Source organism: Mytilus californianus, unplaced genomic scaffold (genome assembly GCF_021869535.1).
Source record: "Mytilus californianus isolate M0D057914Y unplaced genomic scaffold, xbMytCali1.0.p SCAF_20, whole genome shotgun sequence".
Classification (NCBI taxonomy): domain Eukaryota; kingdom Metazoa; phylum Mollusca; class Bivalvia; order Mytilida; family Mytilidae; genus Mytilus; species Mytilus californianus.
The window spans coordinates 814,687-836,073 of NW_026262669.1; the positions used below are offsets into that span (position 1 = coordinate 814,687).

At 31.2% G+C, this 21,387-nt stretch overlaps 3 protein-coding genes across 16 annotated transcripts in view; 1 reads left to right on the plus strand and 2 right to left on the minus strand.

Moving 5' to 3' along the window:
* Positions 1 to 21,387, plus strand: part of LOC127731659 (tight junction protein ZO-1-like) — a 611,031-nt gene that overhangs the window by 478,271 nt on the left and 111,373 nt on the right. The window contains exon 32 of one of the 2 annotated variants that reach the window (XR_007995666.1): positions 2,076 to 2,085. The exons of the other annotated variant lie outside the window; for it this stretch is intronic. The gene's annotated coding sequence lies outside the window, so the exon portion shown is untranslated. Of the gene's footprint in view, positions 1 to 2,075; positions 2,086 to 21,387 lie in introns of those variants that run through there. 2 annotated transcript variants of the gene reach the window in all.
* Positions 1 to 21,387, minus strand: part of LOC127731663 (leucine-rich repeat-containing protein 15-like) — a 286,215-nt gene that overhangs the window by 226,982 nt on the left and 37,846 nt on the right. The window lies entirely within an intron of this gene.
* Positions 22 to 4,134, minus strand: LOC127731665 (uncharacterized). 3 transcript variants are annotated; one of them, XR_007995669.1, is made up of 4 exons: positions 3,990 to 4,109; positions 2,589 to 3,378; positions 1,545 to 1,733; positions 22 to 540 (listed from the first exon to the last, which is right to left on the minus strand). XR_007995669.1 is itself a non-coding variant. In XM_052240455.1 (3 exons), the coding sequence occupies exons 1-3, from the start codon at positions 3,990 to 3,992 to the stop codon at positions 323 to 325; spliced, it is 924 nt and encodes a 307-aa protein (XP_052096415.1). In that variant the 5' UTR covers positions 3,993 to 4,134; the 3' UTR covers positions 22 to 322. The 3 variants fall into 3 exon arrangements, 1 of the variants encoding a protein (XP_052096415.1); XR_007995668.1 differs by having other exon boundaries at positions 2,589 to 4,113; XM_052240455.1 differs by lacking the exon at positions 2,589 to 3,378 and having other exon boundaries at positions 3,476 to 4,134.

Consider the following 21,387-nt stretch of genomic DNA (forward strand, 5'->3'; position numbering starts at 1 on the left):
TTAACAAAAAAATTTTGAACATTTATTATCTGAGTGAATTTTTTTATGTCCAAGGACCATAACTCTGCACAAAATAATCAGCCTGGAACTTAATTCGAACTTGATATTTAACTTGTCATGATAAAACTATATACCAATTTTCAAATAAATATCTTCAAGCAAGAAGAAAAGATGAGGAAAACTGATTAAGTGAGTGAATTTCCTAAGTACAAGGACCATAACTCTCTACAAAATCATTAGACCAAACCAAAACTGAACTTGATCTGTAACTTGTCATGATAAGACTATATACCAATCATCAAATTACTATCTCAAAGCATGACTAAAAATTTGTGTAAAACTTATTATTTGAGTTGAACATCAATTGATACTTCAAAATAATATTCTTCAATTTTTTAAACATAACAAATACTAATTTATATAGTGTTAATTGTGTTACTATACCAGACAAACTATTATAGGATTTCCCGGAGCCTTTTTTTTTGCCAACAGTATCAGTGGAAACTGCAATCCCTTTGTTTTCTCCATTGTCATCAGAATCTATTGATAAAATAAAAAAAACATGTATACAAAAAATCCGGCTTTTGTAGAGAGTACAAATAAATTTTATATTTCAGACAATGTAAATATATATTTGTATTTTTATCAATCTGATGAGTTAAGTCTTTTTCAACTGATTTTTATACCTCGTTCTTATATTGTACTGTTACACCACTTGTTCTTATATTGTTATGTTATACCACTGTCACTGTCCCAGGTTAGGGGAGGGTTGGGATCCCGCTAACATGTTAAAACCCGCCACATTCTGTATGTATGTGCCTGTCCCATATTAGGAGCCTTACATTCAGTGGTTGTTGTTTGTTAAGGTGTTAAATTTTTGTTTTTCGTTCATTTTTTTGTACATAAATTAGGCTGTTAATTTTCTTCAGAGGCGGATTAAGAGGGGGGCTAAGGGGGCCTGGGCCCCCTTTTTCTGGTAAAAATTGTTTGATTATATAGGGAATTACTGAGGGGGGCTTAGGGGGCCTGGGCCCCCTTTTTCTGGTAAAAAATTGGTTGATTTTATAGGGAATCACTGATTCATGAATGAAGTGGGCCCCCTTTTATGTCGTCAGTGGGCCCCACTTATGAAAATTTCTAGATCTGCCACTGTTCTTGTTTGAATTGTTTTACATTGTCATTTCAAGGCCTTTCTTAGCTGATAATGTGGTATGGGCTTTGCTCATTGTTAAAGGCCATATTGTGACCTATTATTTCTGTGTCATTTGGTCTCTTGAGGAGAGTTGTCTCATTGGCAATTATAATATATCTTTTTTTTTATATTGTTTTTAATCTGCAATTTACACCTGGCACTTTTGTAAAGAGGACCCCAAAATAATATGTGTATATTGACGGTAAGGGTCAAAAGTTAATATTTGATGCTGATTGGCCTCCTACCCACTACTTAGATGACATGATATAGTTTAAGAATTTCTGGACAGTTTGTAAAACTCGATAATTACCATGAATAACGAGCAAAAAAACATGCCTAAGTTACAACAAACCATGAGTATTTTCCTGTAAATTAGACTCCATATTTAGATATTTTATCATGGATTCTTCAGCATATGAATCCAATGCTGCCCCAACTTCTTCTTCTCTCGTCTTTAACCCAGATACGCTCAAATAGTGAAGATTCACCGAAGCCAACAGATTACTAAGTTGGGTCTCACCAAGGCCTACGTGAAGCATTCCTGTTGAAAATGAAATTATTGCATTGATTTGTATTATACATGTTAAAAATGAATTAAAGTACAAACTTCCTTAGTACCAGCAATAAATATTTGATTTAAAGATCACTGATAATGCTTCTTCTGATGACAAAAAAGTAGTATAACTTGTGTATATACATGAAGTGTATTGCAAACAAATGTATAAAAAAGTATAAGGTGTGTGTATAGACTTAGTGTAAAGTACATGTAAGTTAATACATGTATATAATAAATTATAATTTGTGTATGTTAAGTACATGTATATAGTGTATTTAGTAGGTTTATATTTAAAAAATAGTTTAACTTGTGAGTAAAGTGTACAAGTAATTTAACATGTTTAATATTAATTTATTTTCAATACAAATCTTATTAATAGATATATATATTTAAACACCTATGCTGATCTTACTAAAATTTGTAATTTCAAACCCATATATGTTTCATTCAATATGTCTGTGTTTTAAAATTTTAAATATAGGAAAAAGAAAAAGTATAATGAAATTAACACAAATCTGGAAGACCTCTGACATCAGTACATGAAATAGCTGTAATTATGCATGGTTATTGTTTATTATATTATTTATACTTTATCAAATTTATCAAACAATTTTTGCCACACATGGAGCCATTCCAATTTTATAAAGTGTTTATAGGAGCTGCTTAATAACAAAGAATTACAAACAGTTGACATAAATAAACAAGCTGATTGTAATTAACAATTTAGTAAGCAGTCCTTAATTAAGTAGACAGCACTTCTGTATCTACAAAATATTTTACATTATTTAATCTTTGACACTAGTTTAAATATATCATGTACTGATCTCAAAAAATGCTTACCAATGAAAATAAAACAATCAACAGTCTTCTCTGAAATGTCCATGCAAAACATATTGTACATCATTCTCTTCAGGTTTCCATCAGTTCAATTTAAAATTACAGATTAAACAAATGGTAAACTATTCTCTTCAGATTCCACCATTTGACACGGAAACCAGCATGGCAAGGAAGGAAAATCAACTGATTTACTAGTTTCTTTCACAATGCACAGTCCTAGCTGTTAGGGGAATTGAGCACTCACGAACTCATTAACCCATCAGCATTCTTAATGTGCTTGTCCCAAGTCAGGAGACTGTACAATCAAGTTCAGTGGTTGTTGTTGGTTCATGTCTGTCATATAGGTTTTTCATCAATTTCTTGGTTTTAAATTAGTCTGTCTATAGTCTTCATAATTGAATTGTCTTATATTTTTCATGTCAGGTATTAAATAGCTGACTATGCCATGACATCAATTTTTCTCCTTGTTGAAGGTATTATGGTTGCCTTTAATTGCTTACATCCACTTTATTTATGTTGTTTTTATTGTACATGCATGACATGTACATGTGGATGCATCATTTTAATCAGTTCACCAAAATCAATTTCTGATATCCCTTTCCTTTTTGGCTGTCAATGTCATACATGTATATAACAGTACTGCAAGTTAAGGCCTTTAAAACAGATTTATGTCAAACACAATTTACAATGGGGTAACTGTTTAAGCCAAATTTCTCCATGACCCACCAAGAAAAGGGTTACATGTATATGCATGTTAATATTTTTCTATCTTCAAATCATGACTGAATTAAACCTGAAGAAAAAAAATCATTTATTGATCACATATATAACAAAAATGAAAAAGTAACACAAAAATACAGTTATAATTTTTCAGAGTGCCATTCATGTACCTGTTGCAATTTTGGTGTTTACATCAAAAACTCCTGGACCCCTTTTGCTCGGTGTTGTAAAATGACGCTTTGACAGTGGGATTTTCTTAACTCGAATACATTGCTTACATTCTATGTAAAGCCATCCTCCTAACCCTCTTGGTAAAACACCTAATGAATCCTTCAGATGAAGGGGTTTCATACAATTTGAACATGACTCAAGGCCTTGAATAATCAGATCAATTTCAATAATAAATCTACAAAAATTTAAAGGAACTAGGTTGTCTGGTAGTATATCAGTTCTATCATATATAAGTTCATCTTCTTCATCACTTCTGCCTCCGGCGATATTTGATACAGGTTTTATAACATTTAAATTGTCACTAACAGTAACACAATAATCGTGTTCCTCTCTTATTCCAGATGCCAAATTTGAATTACTCTGACTTTTCTGATGTCTGATTTTCATAAACGACGCAGATTTGCTTATTAATTTGTTTGTCGAAAATTTACCCTTTTTAAATTTTAAAAATACCATTTCAAATCGTTGCAGTGTTGATATTTACATTTTCCGGTTGATCGACGCTGAAGAATTTCGAGTTTCCGGTAGAAAGTCGTAAATATAAAATGCGTTGGAAAAGGATCTTTATAAAATAATGATTAAGTTTTTGATCATTTATTAATAAATAAATTACCTCTTTACTAGTGAAAAACCATATTTTCATAAATCAATCCCCAAATAATATTTCAACATCTGACAGTCTTCGGATCGTAGTTGCGCAAGTTTTATGCGCGGTGGTATTCAAATGACTTACCTTAACATATTCAAGCATTGTATAAAATCTTTACAAATGCTAGTATCCAGTTTTGTGTTGTTGGACAATTTTCAACAATGTTTATTAATCGCTCTTTTTCTTGGGATAACCTATGTTTCATGTAATGGAAAAAAACGAGACTGCCAGCTGATGTTGTGATAATATATATGTGCCCCTTGCAATTAAGGGGGACGGCTACATTAGACTGATCACAATTAGATTATCTATCATTTAAACAAAAACGTCCGACATCGTTGGTAAGCACACTATGCTTATGTTTAATGTAGGAAAAAACAATCCTTTGCCACGGGAGTTATGATGAATAATTTGAATGTCAAACAAAACGATATATATCAGGAAAAACCGCACCTCACATATGAATGGAAAAAAAAAAACAACAACACAAGGAACTGATATAGTGACTCGATTCAGTGTGTTGTTTTAGATCTTTTATGTTCTATATCAACATACGTATTTGAGCCTGGTCATTATTAATATTTCTCTGGTTTGGTTTAGCTCTACATATAACTGTTTTCATTCGCTGAAGTGTCCAAGGTAGACTTATCGCTCATCTGTCGTACATTATAATAATAAACCTTTTTTCTTATCCATTTAACTCATTCCTATTTGTTGTTTTAGTTTGCATATGTAACAAAAGGATCATTTCATTGCATTTTGCATATCGTAATTGGTTTTCCATTTTTTCACATCTGATAAATATGTAGACCTTAGACTCAAGTCGGTGAATCGATAGTAGCAAATAAAAATAACCGAAGTAACGATATTAAATGTCACTTACTTAATTTGAATTCTACTAACAAAATAATATGTGTACTTACAGGTGATACGTATCACTAGGGAGGTCTGGAATATGGCCCACATATTTCGAATAACAGTTAACGTTAAAGCCTGATAAATCGCTAGAACAAGAGCAAGTCGACGGGCAAGTTCCTTTTACTAGTCCAGTTCTGATCACCGCAAAAAAGAGGCAAAAAGTTACTTCCACGTTCATTGTAATTATGTTACATCGCTGAAAATAAATAGTTCGCATCATGAACACATTTTACCTAGATATAAAATAAAGTAAAACAAGCATGACCTACATTATTCCTTTCCTCAAAACTAGACCTGGATCCAAAATGAAACGCAAATTCGCTTAACATTTCAATTGAATAACTTTCATCATTTAACGAATTGTATACGATTTATTTGGTTTCCTTTCTTATATAAATATGATTTATTAAAGTTTATTTGATACTGCAAATAAGTGTAAAGGAAACATTTGGTGATAACGCATGGTGTCGCTCATGTAATTGGAAGAACTAATAGTTTTTTTTTTTATTCCTACAAAATCTTCAAAACTAAGATTATGACTATGGGTTTGCAAAATCTTATTTATTTGACAGAATGTAGGCACAAGAATACAAAGGGGCAATGACAATTTAAAAGTTAACATAAACTTACAGTCTACGAAACACCTACATTTGTACATAGAATACCTATAACTAAACGACTCTCACTAACAAACTGGATAATCTCGATATCCTTGCATATAAGATAAGAGATTTATATTTGTGAAATGACTTATTAAGTGAGAATAACTACTTAAACATATTTTGTAACCAAGGACTGAAGGGTTTAATTAACCTGAAATTCACGTTACTCGCAATTTGTTAAAAAATAAGTACAGGATGTTTGTCGTAATTTTTCGTTCATGTTAAAAACTGCCTTATTACACTGTTGTTCTATTCTTCCCATTTAGACCAGTGCTATTGCATTTAGCTTTTGTTGTCATGATATCGTCATTCAAACAAATAACTCTCCAAGTTGTCAAAGCTAATAATATGATTTGTAAATGTAACTTGCAATAGTATTTTATTGTTATGACAATTCAAGATTCAAATAAATCTCCATTAATACATGTTAATACTTAAGTCACATAAAAAAGAGCATAACTGATAGGTTATCAACTGTTTCGGTGCTTTATGAGTTAATGGCCACTTAATACAGGTTTCCTATTTAAACTTTAACGTGCCTTTTAACGGGAATGCGCGAATTATTTTCGTTATTTGTGACAAGTAATACTAAACTACATTTTTTGAGCTATACAATGTTTCATTTGGACCGGCAGCGCAGTAGCTGCTTTTTGAAACAATGATCAATATTGCTTAAACAGTTGCGCTATTATTTTGGAATGAAAATCATATTTTTTATAAGGTCAACATGAATCTTCGGGAGAAAAATGCAGGAACTAACTTCATTTTTGAAAATTTAGCGATGTGCGTGATAGTGAACTGACAATCAGATGAAGGTGAATGACTGAAAGAATGTTCGGGGAAATAATATAAATTTTAGTACACAAAGTTAAAAACAATAACAGCTGTAACAGATCCCTATATTCGAAATAAAAAGTGGCAAATATTCTACCTTGATTTCGAAAATACTTTTCTATCATGTATAGCTAACTAAAATAGATAAGTAGATTTTCATCCAGATTTAAAAAAAAAAAAGGGGGGCGGGTAGGAGGATTTAATTTTTTAATTTTTATTTCCTAAACCCTTTTGTGACGTGTTGTTCCTACAAAAGGGTAATAATAAGCTTATATCATCATGACCATGTATATACATGTATAAGGAATTCTACATTATTCATATGCAACACAAATATTATGAGTACAGAGTGAAATGAAAACTCAAACTGTGTTTAAAATACTGTTGTTGATGCTTTGAAGATTATTATGCAGTGTGCAAATTAGCTGCAGAACCGTAGCACTTAGGTCCTTATGATATTTTTGACTATTTGCGGGTCTATGGTCTGGAAAAAGTCAAAAAATATCATAAGGAACTAAGAGCTACGGTTTAAATAAGTAACCTGTATTAAGCGGCCATTAGCTCATAAAGCACAGTAGCTGTAACAGATCCCTATATCCGGAGCTAGGTGCAAATATAATTACATTACACTACAATGTAAAACATGAACTGAACCAAAAAGAAGATGTTGTATAATGACTCTATTAAGGGGCTGTGGACAGAGGATGCTTGCTGTTTGTCAACAAATTGACAGCCTTGGGGGTAAATCAAAGGGCTTGCTATAATACATTTTGTACGTTTGCCGACTCTTTGTCCTCACTATACGGTCATTAATCGCACAAGTTCGTGCTTGTGTCAATTACTTTATTCCAGTCATGTTTTTGTACTAATGTGTTCCATGATTTATGCGCTTTGGATATCATTCACAGTACAAATTTCCGACACAAAGTCATTGAACAAATAAAAAAATCAATGGTTTTATAATCACTGAAATTTGTGACATACCGCGATTAGCGTTCTTGGACACCGCGTATTCTACATCTATTACTCGTAACCCGAATATTTTATGCCCTTCTAGTAATCAATCTATATTCTCAGAAGAAAATGTTGTCATCATTGAGCAGCAGAATATGTCGACTTAATCATTTTGGTTATATTACTCGAAGAAATTCGAAAACCGAAATTTGAATTTGAAGAAAGTTTTGAATGAATCGAAATTATCTGCGGTTATCGGTAACGTAAATGAACACAATCCAGAAATCGCAAACTTTTTAAAATAAAAAAAAATCGGGGCGGGACGATTTCAGAGGGGAGGGCGGGGATGAAAATTTATCAATTAATTTTGATTGGCCTAACTTATCATGTTTAGTTTCAATTGTCTATTTCCATCATTCATAATTGTAAATATTCCCTTCAGCGAAAAATAATTACAACAATCTTCATTCAAGCGTTTGAAAAATTAAATACTACCAAACTAAATGTTTAGATATGATAATCATGTAGTGATAGATATTTTCAAATTGCTTATTAAACTCGTCATATTTCAGAAAAAACCATCAAACATCCTTTTTAACCAATTTACATGAAACTATAATATTAGGTATATCAATAGTACACGTCGTTTGACCTAACATGAATTATTACATATATAGAATTTATTCTAATCGGCCTGTATACTCATTTTTAAATGTTACTGTTAGTTACACTTTTTTATCGACAAATCCTTTATACTGTCAATCACGTTAATCGTACAAATCATGTGGACATATGAGTATACACGTGTATACCCAAAAATGAATCTGTGAGTAACATTCAACTTTAACATGTATGTTATGCTTTGTCTGTACATAATTTTGAACATATTTAGATATTTTAATCTTGTTTCAAAGATATGCTTGTTGATTTTACGTTTCTTGCAATTAATGTAAAATAACACCATCATTTCGACTTGCAATCAATTTGAGACCGCTTTTTTATATTAAGGGGATACGATACAGTTCTGATCCCACGTTTCAAGCTATTTTTCACTTGGTTAATTCAAATATGTAATAAAAAATATAGTTTCATGTGCTAATTTTGCAGATAAATGGCGAAGAAAATTTAGCCATTTACTTAAAATTTCGGTTTCTTGGACATTTGTATCCTTTGGACAGACACACTTAACTTTTGTTTCAAAAGATAAACGCATGCAAATTTGTAACATGATTCGAAAATCATCTTTACAAAAGAATGGTCTTAATTTTCGTTAATTTGTTTTTGAAAATATTTTTTTTTTTTTTAAATTCGAAAATTTTAGCATGTTTAGTCAAAAACGTCATGTCTTGCTGCATATTTATCTAATTTAAAAAAAAAATCATAGGCGATTTTTTCTTGAAATTTGGAAAAAATAATCCAGTCATTTTTCATTTTAAAAAAGAGGGGTCTATGTACTTGTTTTCAAGCTAATGATAAAAATTCCTCGAAAAATGCAGCTTTTCCTGTTATGTCGCAGTTTAACGTCGCGAAAAATAACATATTACGTTAGCAACGTCATTACCTCCCCTGTAAGTGGATCGTATGCCCTTAAGGCATTCTCTACAGCCTTCTCAAAAACGATAATGCGGTACATACTTATTCTGTACAAGGTAATAGAAAAAAACTCACAAATAACGTTTGTAAAAGGGCTATTTACGTCCATGTTTACATATTTATTGTTATAGCCTGTCACAATTTCTTTTTGAATTTCTTTACATGTAGTACCATGGGCCGCATAAACCGTCCATGTCTACCTACGGACAATCAACATTCACACTTTGGAAACTTATTTTGCAATTATCCAAAAGTTAACAATACAACTAACACGTCAGATGAAGAAGGATCTTCAAGACATTGGTTGTTATACTTAAATTCATATAAAAAGGCCATAAAGGATCAGTTTTTTTTATTTAAATAAACATGAAAACATAAAAAAATACAATTTTTCTATCATCTTTATTCCACGAGAAATACATAATATTGAACAACTGATCTCTTGTTACGCATGCTTTTGTACGAATTGGCCCATTGCAATGGTAGCAAGAAATAGTAAATATAGAATGATATGTGGAAAAATGCTGAAACAAACGGATGACATTAACGATAACAATGTGTGTTCTTCGATCAATGTGCATATACGTTTCTATATGCTGTGACTATGAGCCCATCAATCCAAAAGAGTATCAATGCATGTTATTCCACTGTTTATACATATTGATAGTTAAATCAATATTTGATTGGTTGAGACTATCCCACATGCCATTGAACCAATCTTCATATTCCCTTCTAAGGATCATATTCCCCTCTAAAATGTCGGGATTACATCGTGCGACGCTACGCGCGGTTAATGTACATAACGTTTTGAACGTCTTATTCTTCTTAAAATAGTGATAGCAAAAATCATTATCATGTTCAAATTTTATTTCAGACGATAAAACAAAAAGAGTAATAATGAACTTTTGATCCGTACTGTTTATCAATGTGTATGTCATGTTTAGTTTAACTTATAAAAACAAGCGGATAAGAAAAGAAATTGTATGCAAAATAATAATTAATGTATTGATAGTTAACAAAGCATAGGCAGTGGAATAAAACATTCATTTTCCTTTGCCTCGGGAGATATGAAGATTTGCTCACCCTCGAACAATCATATTTCTCTCGGGCAGAGCCCTCGTGAAATATGAATATTCCTGGGTGAACAAATCTTCATATCTCCCTCAGGCATGGGAAATAAATGTATAATGTTCTTTCGATCGGCAGTAAAACGCTTTCCAAATTGGGACTTTTGCTTGGCTCAGCGGGTAAGATGAGTATGCAGCCAGGTCTGCACAAAAAACCGTATCCCTCAATCTGTAACGCTCTGCAGGTATAGTTTTGCGAGTCGGAATAGCTGTCTTTATTCGTAACACCCTTGTTGTCTGGTGACATTCAAAATGTGTCGCCCTTCATTTTAATTGCTAGTTTGTTTTCAGCTTGAGCATGACTGATATATTTGCTACTAGACGTAAACAAAAATGGTTTAATCAAGTTCCATCCTTTTTTATAGCCTCGGTTTATGATTAACTTTACGCCTAACATATATTTTGATTTTGATTTTGATATTCTTCAGCTTGCTTATCGTATTTGGTCTGTATATGTAGCATGTTACCAGATGCATATTTCGAATGTTGCACACTGTTGGACAATATCATACTTAGACATTAGTTATATCAGTGGCAGGAATTATATTCGGAACATGCTGTTTCGGAATGTTGTCATGACGTACATTAAAGCATTGACTCATATTTAAGATGAGAGATTTATGTTTGTGAATATGATGTATTAATGAATGATAACTTCTTTAGAATATTTCAAATAAAAAAATGTAGTGTTTAATTAACCTGAAATTCACGTTTTTCCAAATTAGTTTAAACATTAGAACATGATGTTTGCCGTAATGCTTTGTCCAGGTTAGAATCTGTCGTAATACACTTGCATGACTTGTTTCTATTTTTCCTCTTTAGACCATTGCTTTTGCATTTCGTCTTGTTGTCATGCTGTTTCATTCATGCAAATAACACTTTAATTTGTCAAAGCTAATGATACGATTTGGAACTTACATTAATCACTTATGTTCATGACATTCAAAGATTCTGGTGAATTTATTTTATAAATGTTAATAAGTTAATTCACACAGTAAAGAACATAAGATATAGGCTCTGACCTGTTTCGTGTTATTGCGTTCAATTTGCTTTACTGACATTTATATTCTTTTCCTTGAAGTTCTTGTTATTACTAATAAGAACACACAAAGAAATACGTAATAATTAAATACTACGTATATCCTGTCACACATGTCCTTGTACGAATATTCTTTTTAACTACTATTGTATTGTTAAAGCCTACTATAACAATAATGAACAAAACATTATTTTAGGTATGTTATTACAAGTATTCTCAATTGAATGACAGTTTTAAAATCGTTGATCACATTTCATATTTAAATATTTTGCACAGTATCAAATATTTACTCTGTCCTTCAATTCATTTCTTGCTTTATAAATGTCTCTGTCAATTTCTATGTACATTTTTATAGATATAATGTACATGTGCGTTTCATTGGTAAGCGAAATTCCTCTTACGATTGATTACAAGCTATCAAGCTTATTTTTACTTAAGATGTGAAGTATTTTATTTGGTGATATTAAAATTGAGAATGGAAATGGTGACTGTGTCAAAGAGACAACAACCCGACCAAGCAGAAGAAAACAGCCCAAGGTTTTTAATAGGTCTCCAACACAGCGAGAAAATCCCGCACTCGGAGGAAAGCTTCGGTTGGCACCTAAACAAAAATGTATACTAGTTCAGTGAAAATGGACCTCACACTAAACTCCAAAACATATAAATGAACTAAAATAAAAAAAAAACATACAAGACTAACAAAGGCCAGATGTTCTTGACTTGGAACAGGCGCAAAAATGCGCGAGGTTAAACATGTATTGTGAGATCCCAACCCTCCCCCTATACATCTAGCCAATGTAGTATAAACAAACACACATCAATACGCACAGTAAAAATCATTTCAAATATTATCTCGTGTAAGGAAAAGACAACTACATATGAAAATTCTTTTAGTTTAATTGTGTTCCTGGCTTAATGTTATTAATCATTGTTGTGTTTGGTATCTGTATTTATGTTTGAAGAAACCTAGGATGAAACACCTTCTTTTTGTCTAGTTTTATAATCGTTTAATATATGTTCGGATGTTCGAAAGTTCAACACTTTTTTTTGGAGAACATCACAGTTGTTTTTAACTTTTCCTTTAAATTCAAGATAGGTATTTTCATGATTATATTGATATTAAGAATATTTGATTATAGACTATATATCTCATATTTGATACAACATTTGTTTCTTCTATTCTCATAATTTACATTTGTAAATAATGTCGAATCCACTAGGGGTCAAGGTTTCCTCCTCGAGGGTATCACCAGCCAAGTAGTCAGCACTTCTGTGTTGACATGAATTGTCATTGATAAGGTCGCATGTATAAGTTACCCAGGGTCAAACACCTTCTATTTTGTCTAGTTTAATAATCATTTATATAACTTTGTTTTACTTCGGATGTTCTAAAGTTCAAAACCTGGTTTTTTTTCGGAGACCAACACAGTTATTTCTAACCTTTTCTTTAAATTCAAGATTGGTATTGTCATGATTATATTGATATTGAGAATATTCGATTATAGACTATATATCTGATATTTGATACAACATTTGTTTCTCATTATCTCATAATTTACACTTGTAAAATAATTCGATTCCACGGTGGGTGAAGGTTTCCTCTTCAAGGGTATCACCAGCTCTGTAGTCAGCACTTAATGACATGACTTATCATTGATATGGTCACATGTATAAATTAATTGTTTGCAATTCTCTAAATTGTTTTAAATACTACGAATTTTTACCCCCATGAATAGATTTTAGCAGTACTTGTCAAAATCTTTCGAATTTTTGGTCCACAATGCTCTTCAAATTAGCACTTGATTTGGTCTTTTAAGTTTTTGATTCAAGCGTTACTGATGAGTCATTTGTAGATGAAACCCACGTCTGACATACACACAAAATATACGCCTGGTCTCGTTGATAAGTTCTTTAACTGGTTCGAAACCTTTGCAGGTAACGGTTTTTAATCACGAACCATCAGCGCTTCCATGTGACATGACATATATCTGATATGGTCATGATTACAAATTAATTGTTTACAAAACGTTAAATTGTTTGAAATGCAACTTACCAAAATAGACGTATCACTGGGTTTGTACTTACATGAGCAACACGTCGGTAGTCGCATATGGAGCAGGATATACTCATCCAGTTGTTATGGGGTTTGTGTTGCTTAATAGTTAGTTTTCTATGTTTTGTTTTGTTAATTGTTTGTCATTTGATGGTTAATCATTTTTGTCAAGGTATTGTCAGTTTGTGTTCGACGTATGAGTTTAAATATCCCTTTGGTATCTTTCGTATCTCTTCTGTAAAAGTAACCCTCACCGCAACTACCACAGCAAACAAATAAACCAATACAGGCCCTGCTTTGTTCAATACAAAATTTAGTTCTTACCTAGTCGTTTATATGAAAAAAAAAAATTATAAATTGAAAAATAACATTTAACAATACTCTTTTCGTTTAGAGCTTTGTAATATATGACAAGAAAACCAATGCATTCATTACAAAGCCTGTGTGTCAATACACAAACACTATTATCAGATTACTGAAGTAAATTAATGTAAATGCCCTTGAGAACATTGAATTTCAAATTACTGTAATCAGTATCATTTATCTATATGAATGCCTTTGTCAGGTACAAACAAAGCGTATTTTTAACCAACCATACAATATATCAAGTATACGTAATTTACTAGCTACATCTCAAGTATATATTTATATATAGTCAAAGGACATTTTTTTCAAAAAGAAGGAGACAATGTCAAGGGGTAAATATTAATCAAGCCGTTGTAGGAATATGATGGAATGCAAAAACTACTAGTGACCATTTACAGAATAGCCTTACTGTTTGATTCTAGCGATATTTTACCTTGATTTCAAAAATACAGTTTTTTATCATATAACTAATCGTGTTTATTTTCAATTGTCTATTTCCATCATTCATATGTCAATGTATGTTGTAAATATTAACTTCAGCGAAAAACAGTAAACAAATATTACATGAAGATATGAAAAAATAGAATACTGCAAAACTATATGTTTAGATATGATAATCCTGTAATAATATATATTTTTTAATTGGCGATTAAACTCGTCATATTTCAGAAAGAAACACACCAAACATCCTTTTTAACCAATTTACTTTAAACTAGAATATTAAGTATTTTAATCTGCACGTCGTTGGACCTAACATGAATTATTACATATATAGAATGTATTCTGATCGACCATTGTACTCATGTATAAAGTGTACCGTTGGTTACGATTTTTCATCGACAAATCGATTATACTGTTAATCACGTTAATTTTACAAATCACGTGGATATATGAGTTAACACGTGTGAGTATTATTCAACGTTCACGTGTATGTTATGCTTTGTTTGTACACAACTTTGAACATATTAATATATGTTAATTGTGTCTCAAAGATATGCTTTTTGCTCTTAACTTTCTTGCAATTGATGTAAAACTTCAATATCATTTGGACTTGCAATCAATTTGAGACCGCTTTATTTATGTTTAGACAATCACTACTGCCTTGCCAAAAATATATATTGCGGTGCATGGTAATGCGGTACAAGGTAATACAAAAAGCCCACAAATAATGTTTGTAAAAAGGCCATGTCTACATGTTTATTAGTATTCTTTTCCAGATCCTTGGTGTCAGGTGAAATTTAAAATATGTCGTCCTTTGTTTCAACTGCTACTTTGGTTTCAGTTTAAGCCTTACAGTACTCTCAAATCGTACTTTCTTGTTTATTTGACCTATTGATACTAATTGTAATGCGTTTTTGTTATTTATTGTTTACTTTTCAGGGTTATATCTGGTCTATATACCAGCTTTGATAAGTGTTTGGTATTACCACTATAAATTTTCACTTTTTCGTACTATAAACATCAAAATGATTTATTTTATAAATATATTTCCTTTCTCCATTTGAACTGTTCACGTATACCTAACAACAAAATTATTTTCATCTACCTGTGTTTAAAGCAATTGCAAATTGCTGATATTTGTGTTTAAGCATATTGTTTTTCTTAAACTATTTAACATTTCACAGCGGTATAAAATGTAACTTTAATTATTCTTCCCTTAGTTTATTTATTTTGTAATTACATTGTATCATAGATCAAATTTGTTTGTTTAGTGTATGTCCACTGGTGTTAATATGTCTTTTGATTGAGTTAAGCCATTTCAATTGATATTTTGTATGTGTCTTTCTATGTTGTGATGTTACACTATTGTTTCAGATAAGGGTGAATGTTCGGTACCATTAAAACGTTTAAACCCGCTGCAATTGTTTGCACCTGTCCTAAGTCAGGAATTTGATGTTCAGTAGTTGTCGTTTGTTGATGTGGTTTATACGTGTTTCTCGTTTTTTATATAGATTAGACCGTTGGTTTTCCCGTTTGAATGGTTTTACACTAGTAAGTTTTGGGGCCCTTTATAGCTTGCTGTGCGGTGTGAGTCAAGGCTCCGTGTCGAAGATCGTACTTTGACCTATAATGGTTTACTTTTATAAGTTTTGACTTGGATGGAGAGTTGCCTCATTGGCACTCATACCACATCTTCTTATATCTATGTGATATATTTTCTACTAGACGTAAACAAAAATTAATTAATCAGTCGAGTTCCTCCCTTTAGTATAGCCTCTGTTTATAATTGCCTTTATTTCAAATGTTACACACTGTTGGAGAATAGTATATTTAGACATAAGTTATATCAGCGACAGGGGTCCTATTTGGTTTATGCCTGTTTCGGAAGGTTGACATGGCACACATAGAAAAGAATTGACGCATATTCAAGATGAAAGATTTATATTTGTGAAACGGTTGTATAAATATAAGATAGCATCTTTAGAATATTCTAAATCAAAGACCGTAGTGTTTAATTAACCTGAAATTCAAGCTATTTGCAATTTGTTTAGAAATTAAAACATGATGTTAACCGTTATGCTTTGTCCATGTTAGAAACTGCATTTTTACACTTTAGACCATTGAAATTGCACTTCGTCTTTATTTCGTGCTAACTTCATTCAAGCAAATAACTCTCTATTTTGTCAAAGCTAATAATACGATTTGCAATTTGCATTGATCTCTTATGTTCAGGACATTCAAAGATTCTGCTGAATTTATTTATAAATGTTAATAATATATTTCACATTGCATTCAATAAATATTCTTATTCTTATTCTTATTCATAGTAAATGCTTAAAAGATAGGTTCTTACCTTTTTCATGTTATTGCGTTTAATTTTGTTTATTAACATTTACATTCTTTTCCTTTACGTTCCTATTATTATTAATATGAACACATAAAGAAAAACCCAGACGTTATATATAAAGGCACCAGTAGTATACCGCTGTTCGAAATTCATAAATCGATTGAGAAAAAAAACAAATCCGGGTTACAAACTAAAACTAAGGGAAACACATGAAATATAAGAGGAGAACTACGACACAACAGAAACACAACATTAAAATAAAACACACACAGAAACGAACAATAATATAACAAGGGCCATTTTCCTGTCTTGGTACAGGACATTTTAAGAATATAATATTTATTTCATATGAATTACGTGACAGTTGAATAACTGCATATATCTTGCACACATCATGCACATGTCCTTGTACGAGTTTTTTTTTACCTACGATTGTATCGTTGAGGCATTATATAGCAATAAGGAACAAATACATTATTTAAGGTATGTTATTACAAGTATTCTCAGTTAAATGACAGTTTTAAAATCGTTGATCACATTTCATATTTACACATTTCGCCCAGTATGAAATATTTAGTATGTCCTTCATTACATTTGTTGCTTTATAAATGTCTCTGTAAATTTCGATGTACATTTTTATAGATATAATGTATATGTGCGTGGCATCGGCAAGTGGAATTCCTCTTACGATTGTTTACAAACTATAAAGCTTATTTTTACATAGAGACGTGCAGTATTTTATTTTGGGATATTGTTTTTTCGTTTGTAAATTTAAATTGATAATTTATCTATTGATCAGTTGTACCATTGCAGAAGAAATCCGAAATTAAGACAATCCACTACATGTTATGGTTACTAGATTTTTGTTATTGAGCTCATTTTTTAAATGACCATTTCATGAAAATCGGATTGAATGAACTTTCATAATATTTGGATCAAATGCCTATTAATTCATACAGCACAGTAGCCATAACAGATCCCTGTATTTTAACAAATAAGTGCGTAGCAATTATTCAGCAATGTCTTTTTAGTCGTTGAACTACATCTGATTGTCGGTTCAGTATCACGCAACGCTAAATTTCTAACAAAATATAGTTAATTTCTGCTTGTTTTTTTCTAAGATTCATGTGGTTCTTATAATGTAAAACATGATTGGCATGCCAAAACTATAGGCAAAATTTTTCAGCAATCTTAATCATTGTTTCAAAAAGCTACAACCACGTACCAAAGCGAACATTTTTATCGATTAAAGTTGTTGTTGATTTTTGGCGAAACCTGAAATATTTTACCTTTCACGACCTAATGCAACACAGGATAAACGCAATACACTTAATGAATTTGATGCGTTGTGTAGGCTTTTCTCGATGAACGTTTATTTGTAATGCCGGTACATGACAAAATCAACCTCATCTTTATTCAAAATTGCATACAATTAAACCCACAATTACAAGTGCTTTTGCTCATCAAATGTTTTTGTTTTGTATTTAGAGTGTTTGTAACTATTTTTGATATATTACAAATGTATTTAAGAGCATTAATTCTATATATGTTAGGACTTAATTTCTAACAAAACCGTGTTATTAGTTTGATATGACTTTCTGTGTCTAAACTAAGGATAACTTTCTTTTCTATTGTAACAACAATAAATATTGAGAATATGCCAAGACTCATGGAAATACTATTTGTTATTTGTTACTTAATAGAGACCTTCTGATGAATTTTGTAGGACGAATATCAAAATTAGTAGGAGGAATACTAACATCTTTCGGGAGCATATAACATTGTGTAGTCTTCACCTTGACTATCAGCCCTCCGTCTCTTCCTCTGTCGACCCAAACGTCTTTTGTATCCAAAACAAATGGTTTTCGAATGTGGACTTTAATTCCTCTGGTTTGCTTACAATGAAACTTTTACACAATTATGAAAAACATGAGCAAGGGAAAGATTCCTGTACACCTTAGGATCAATTGATAAACTTCACGGTCACTGAAATATTTTGTTTTGAAAACATGATTTTCGTATGTTAACTTCAGTTTGTTTTTTAGGTTTAAGGGAAAGTTTAACATAAAATGATGGAATATATGGAGAAAGAGAATATTTCTTTCTTCAAATCAACACGTCAAAAGTCGTGTTGAAGCTGTTAAAATAGACAGTTGTTATAGAAATGTTAGTTTGATTTTATAGTTTCTGAGTGGTGGAGGGGCTGTTATGACGGAAACGTGTTGGTATGAGATACATTGTTTGATAAATTAATTGATGGTGTTTAACGTCATTGTAAGCACTCTTGGTATTTTTATTGGCGGAGTTAGCCTTCGACAAAAGACAGAAATACTGAAAATTCAAATCAAGTCAAATGGGGGATCGGTGTGGCTTCGAAACCCACAACCTTAGTGTTGACAAGATAGTGATGGCTGTCGATTAACTAATCAGACCACTTAGCCACAGAAGTCTAAGATTTTGATAAAACTTATACTTTGTTCAACGTTAATATATGAAATTGTAATATTAAACAAACAGTTTTTGCATAAACGTCTTAAAACAAATTTTACCAAGACGATTGTTTTATATTATTTCCGCAACGTTGTTCAATCCAACCATTTAGATTCAAACAATAAATAAGCTAGTCAGGGGCATTACTCAAACAAGTAACTTTTTAAAATCACCTTAACAAGTAATGATGAAAACGAGGCTTATTTAAATATTACTTATATAAGTAACTTTTCTAAATAGTAGTTTTATAGGTGTCCATTCATACAGATTTTGCTAGCTTTAACAAATTTTCAGTCATTTTGGTTATTTTTCCAATGAAATATAAAAACTAATCCTCCTGAAACACTAGTTGCCTTTTTATGCACTTATCATTCATATCAACGCTTCTGGGTCAAAGATTGGTCTCTTAAAACTATCCAAATATACTTTTCCTTGAAAATCTTGAAGGTAGACAGGTATGAATAGATAGAAACTTGTAACTTGATTAAGACTTTAAGATATTTAAAATTTGTAACCCAAAATAATTACATGTGTTCTTTAAATAATTGTAATTACTAATTCTTTAAAAGATACATACAATAACTTATTCAAGTATAATATTTTTGTCTTTATTTTAAAGTTACCTTTCATTTCTAATACCTCTCAAATTCAATAAATTCATAATGTTATGTAATAGAATGATGTAAAAATTCATAAAAACTACATTTAGTCTATGCTTCTTTTGAAATTTAGAATAACTCTATTGAGTAATTTAATTATTTAAAAAAAAAAAAACACTTACCTATATAAGTAAATACAAATGTTTAACTTGTTAAAGTAACGCCCCTATCTCTTATATAAAGATAACAAATAAACACTTCATAAATTTGATGCAATTGGAACGCTTTCCTTGTTAAACCTTCACAAGGAACGCTCAAATCAAAGAAATTGGAACCAAGTGGATTTTAAATTTCTACAGTCGTGACCATCAAAATGAACAAAACGGGATATAGCAAGGAACAAGAAAATACATTATCGATACCTTATATAAAATACAACTGTTGAAGGTAAACGAAAATATAATTGTTTTTTTTTTCTTGAAGAGCTAGAATCCTTCATAGCAAAATTCTGTACTTCACAAAAAGGCCAATCTCAAAGAAATGTTCAAATGGCGGAAGGGAAGGAGATATCTTTTTAAAGAAGACTAAAATTATGTTTGTATATTACTCAATAATCAAAACTATAAACACAAATAAATGCATTTCATGATGCATTAAAAAAAACCAACATACATATAAAAAAAAAAAGTATCTAAACTTTAGTCAAACATATTGAAATATCAAGTACACACATCATTACGTTTACAGGAAATAAAATGTTAAAGTCACTGGTCCCATATTTTAAAACGATTTCCTTAGACTTTTAGCTTGCGCTGTATACGACGCTGCTAGAGTATCTTCTTCAACTATCATAACTTGCCTGCATTATGTCCTTGCATCTTTTATGAAGACTGACACCAACAAAAGGAAATCGTAGAAAAAGTTAAATATACGTTATTAAAAAATCATTTATTATTCAGAAATCGTGTACACAAAACATGTCGAATAAAGATATACTTAATATTGCAATATCCATTGTGCTGTTTTTTCTCTCTATTAGTTCAGAGTAATGTTAAACATTTGTTTGAAAGCAATGCTATAAACGGTATGATTTTTACTGAATAATCAGCAATCTATCTGATGCGATTGGGTGTTAATGTGCGACATTTTGAATTATTGGAATAGTTCTAAACAAACAAACAAAAATGACAGTAATTCTTTTTTATTTTGCAACATTTTTATCTTGAAGTCTCTGTTACGTCGATGGCAATTAAGTCTTTGAATGTGCTTTTTGTTGTAATAAAAGCAGTTTGCTTCCAACAGTGCACTGATATCTTAAAATGTACTGTTGTCTAAGATTTCATTAGATTGTGTCATTAAGAGAAGGCACGATGATTGGCCAAATTGAATTTTCAAAATTCAATGTTAAATGTACATCTACATCTACGGTAAAACATGTCTATACAGGGCTCATACAAAGTTGTTCTCTATGAAAAACAGTTGATGATGAGACCACATTACTTCTTATTGTGTTATTGTTAACGTATATTATTAACGTAATTTGTTATTTGTGGTCACACAGCTCTTTAGCTGTTTTGGTTTTTTATACATCCTTGGCTTTCAATTTTTCGTCTTTGAGCGTTCCAGAAAAGTGCTTCGGACGCATGAAATGTATAACGTGTTTTTTTCATTTTTAAAGCACTTAGTCGATACATGTGCTGTCGACGAGGTTATCAACAGCTCAATAGTCAGTACTTCGGTACTGATATGATTTATAACAAACCTTAAAAACCAAGTCAA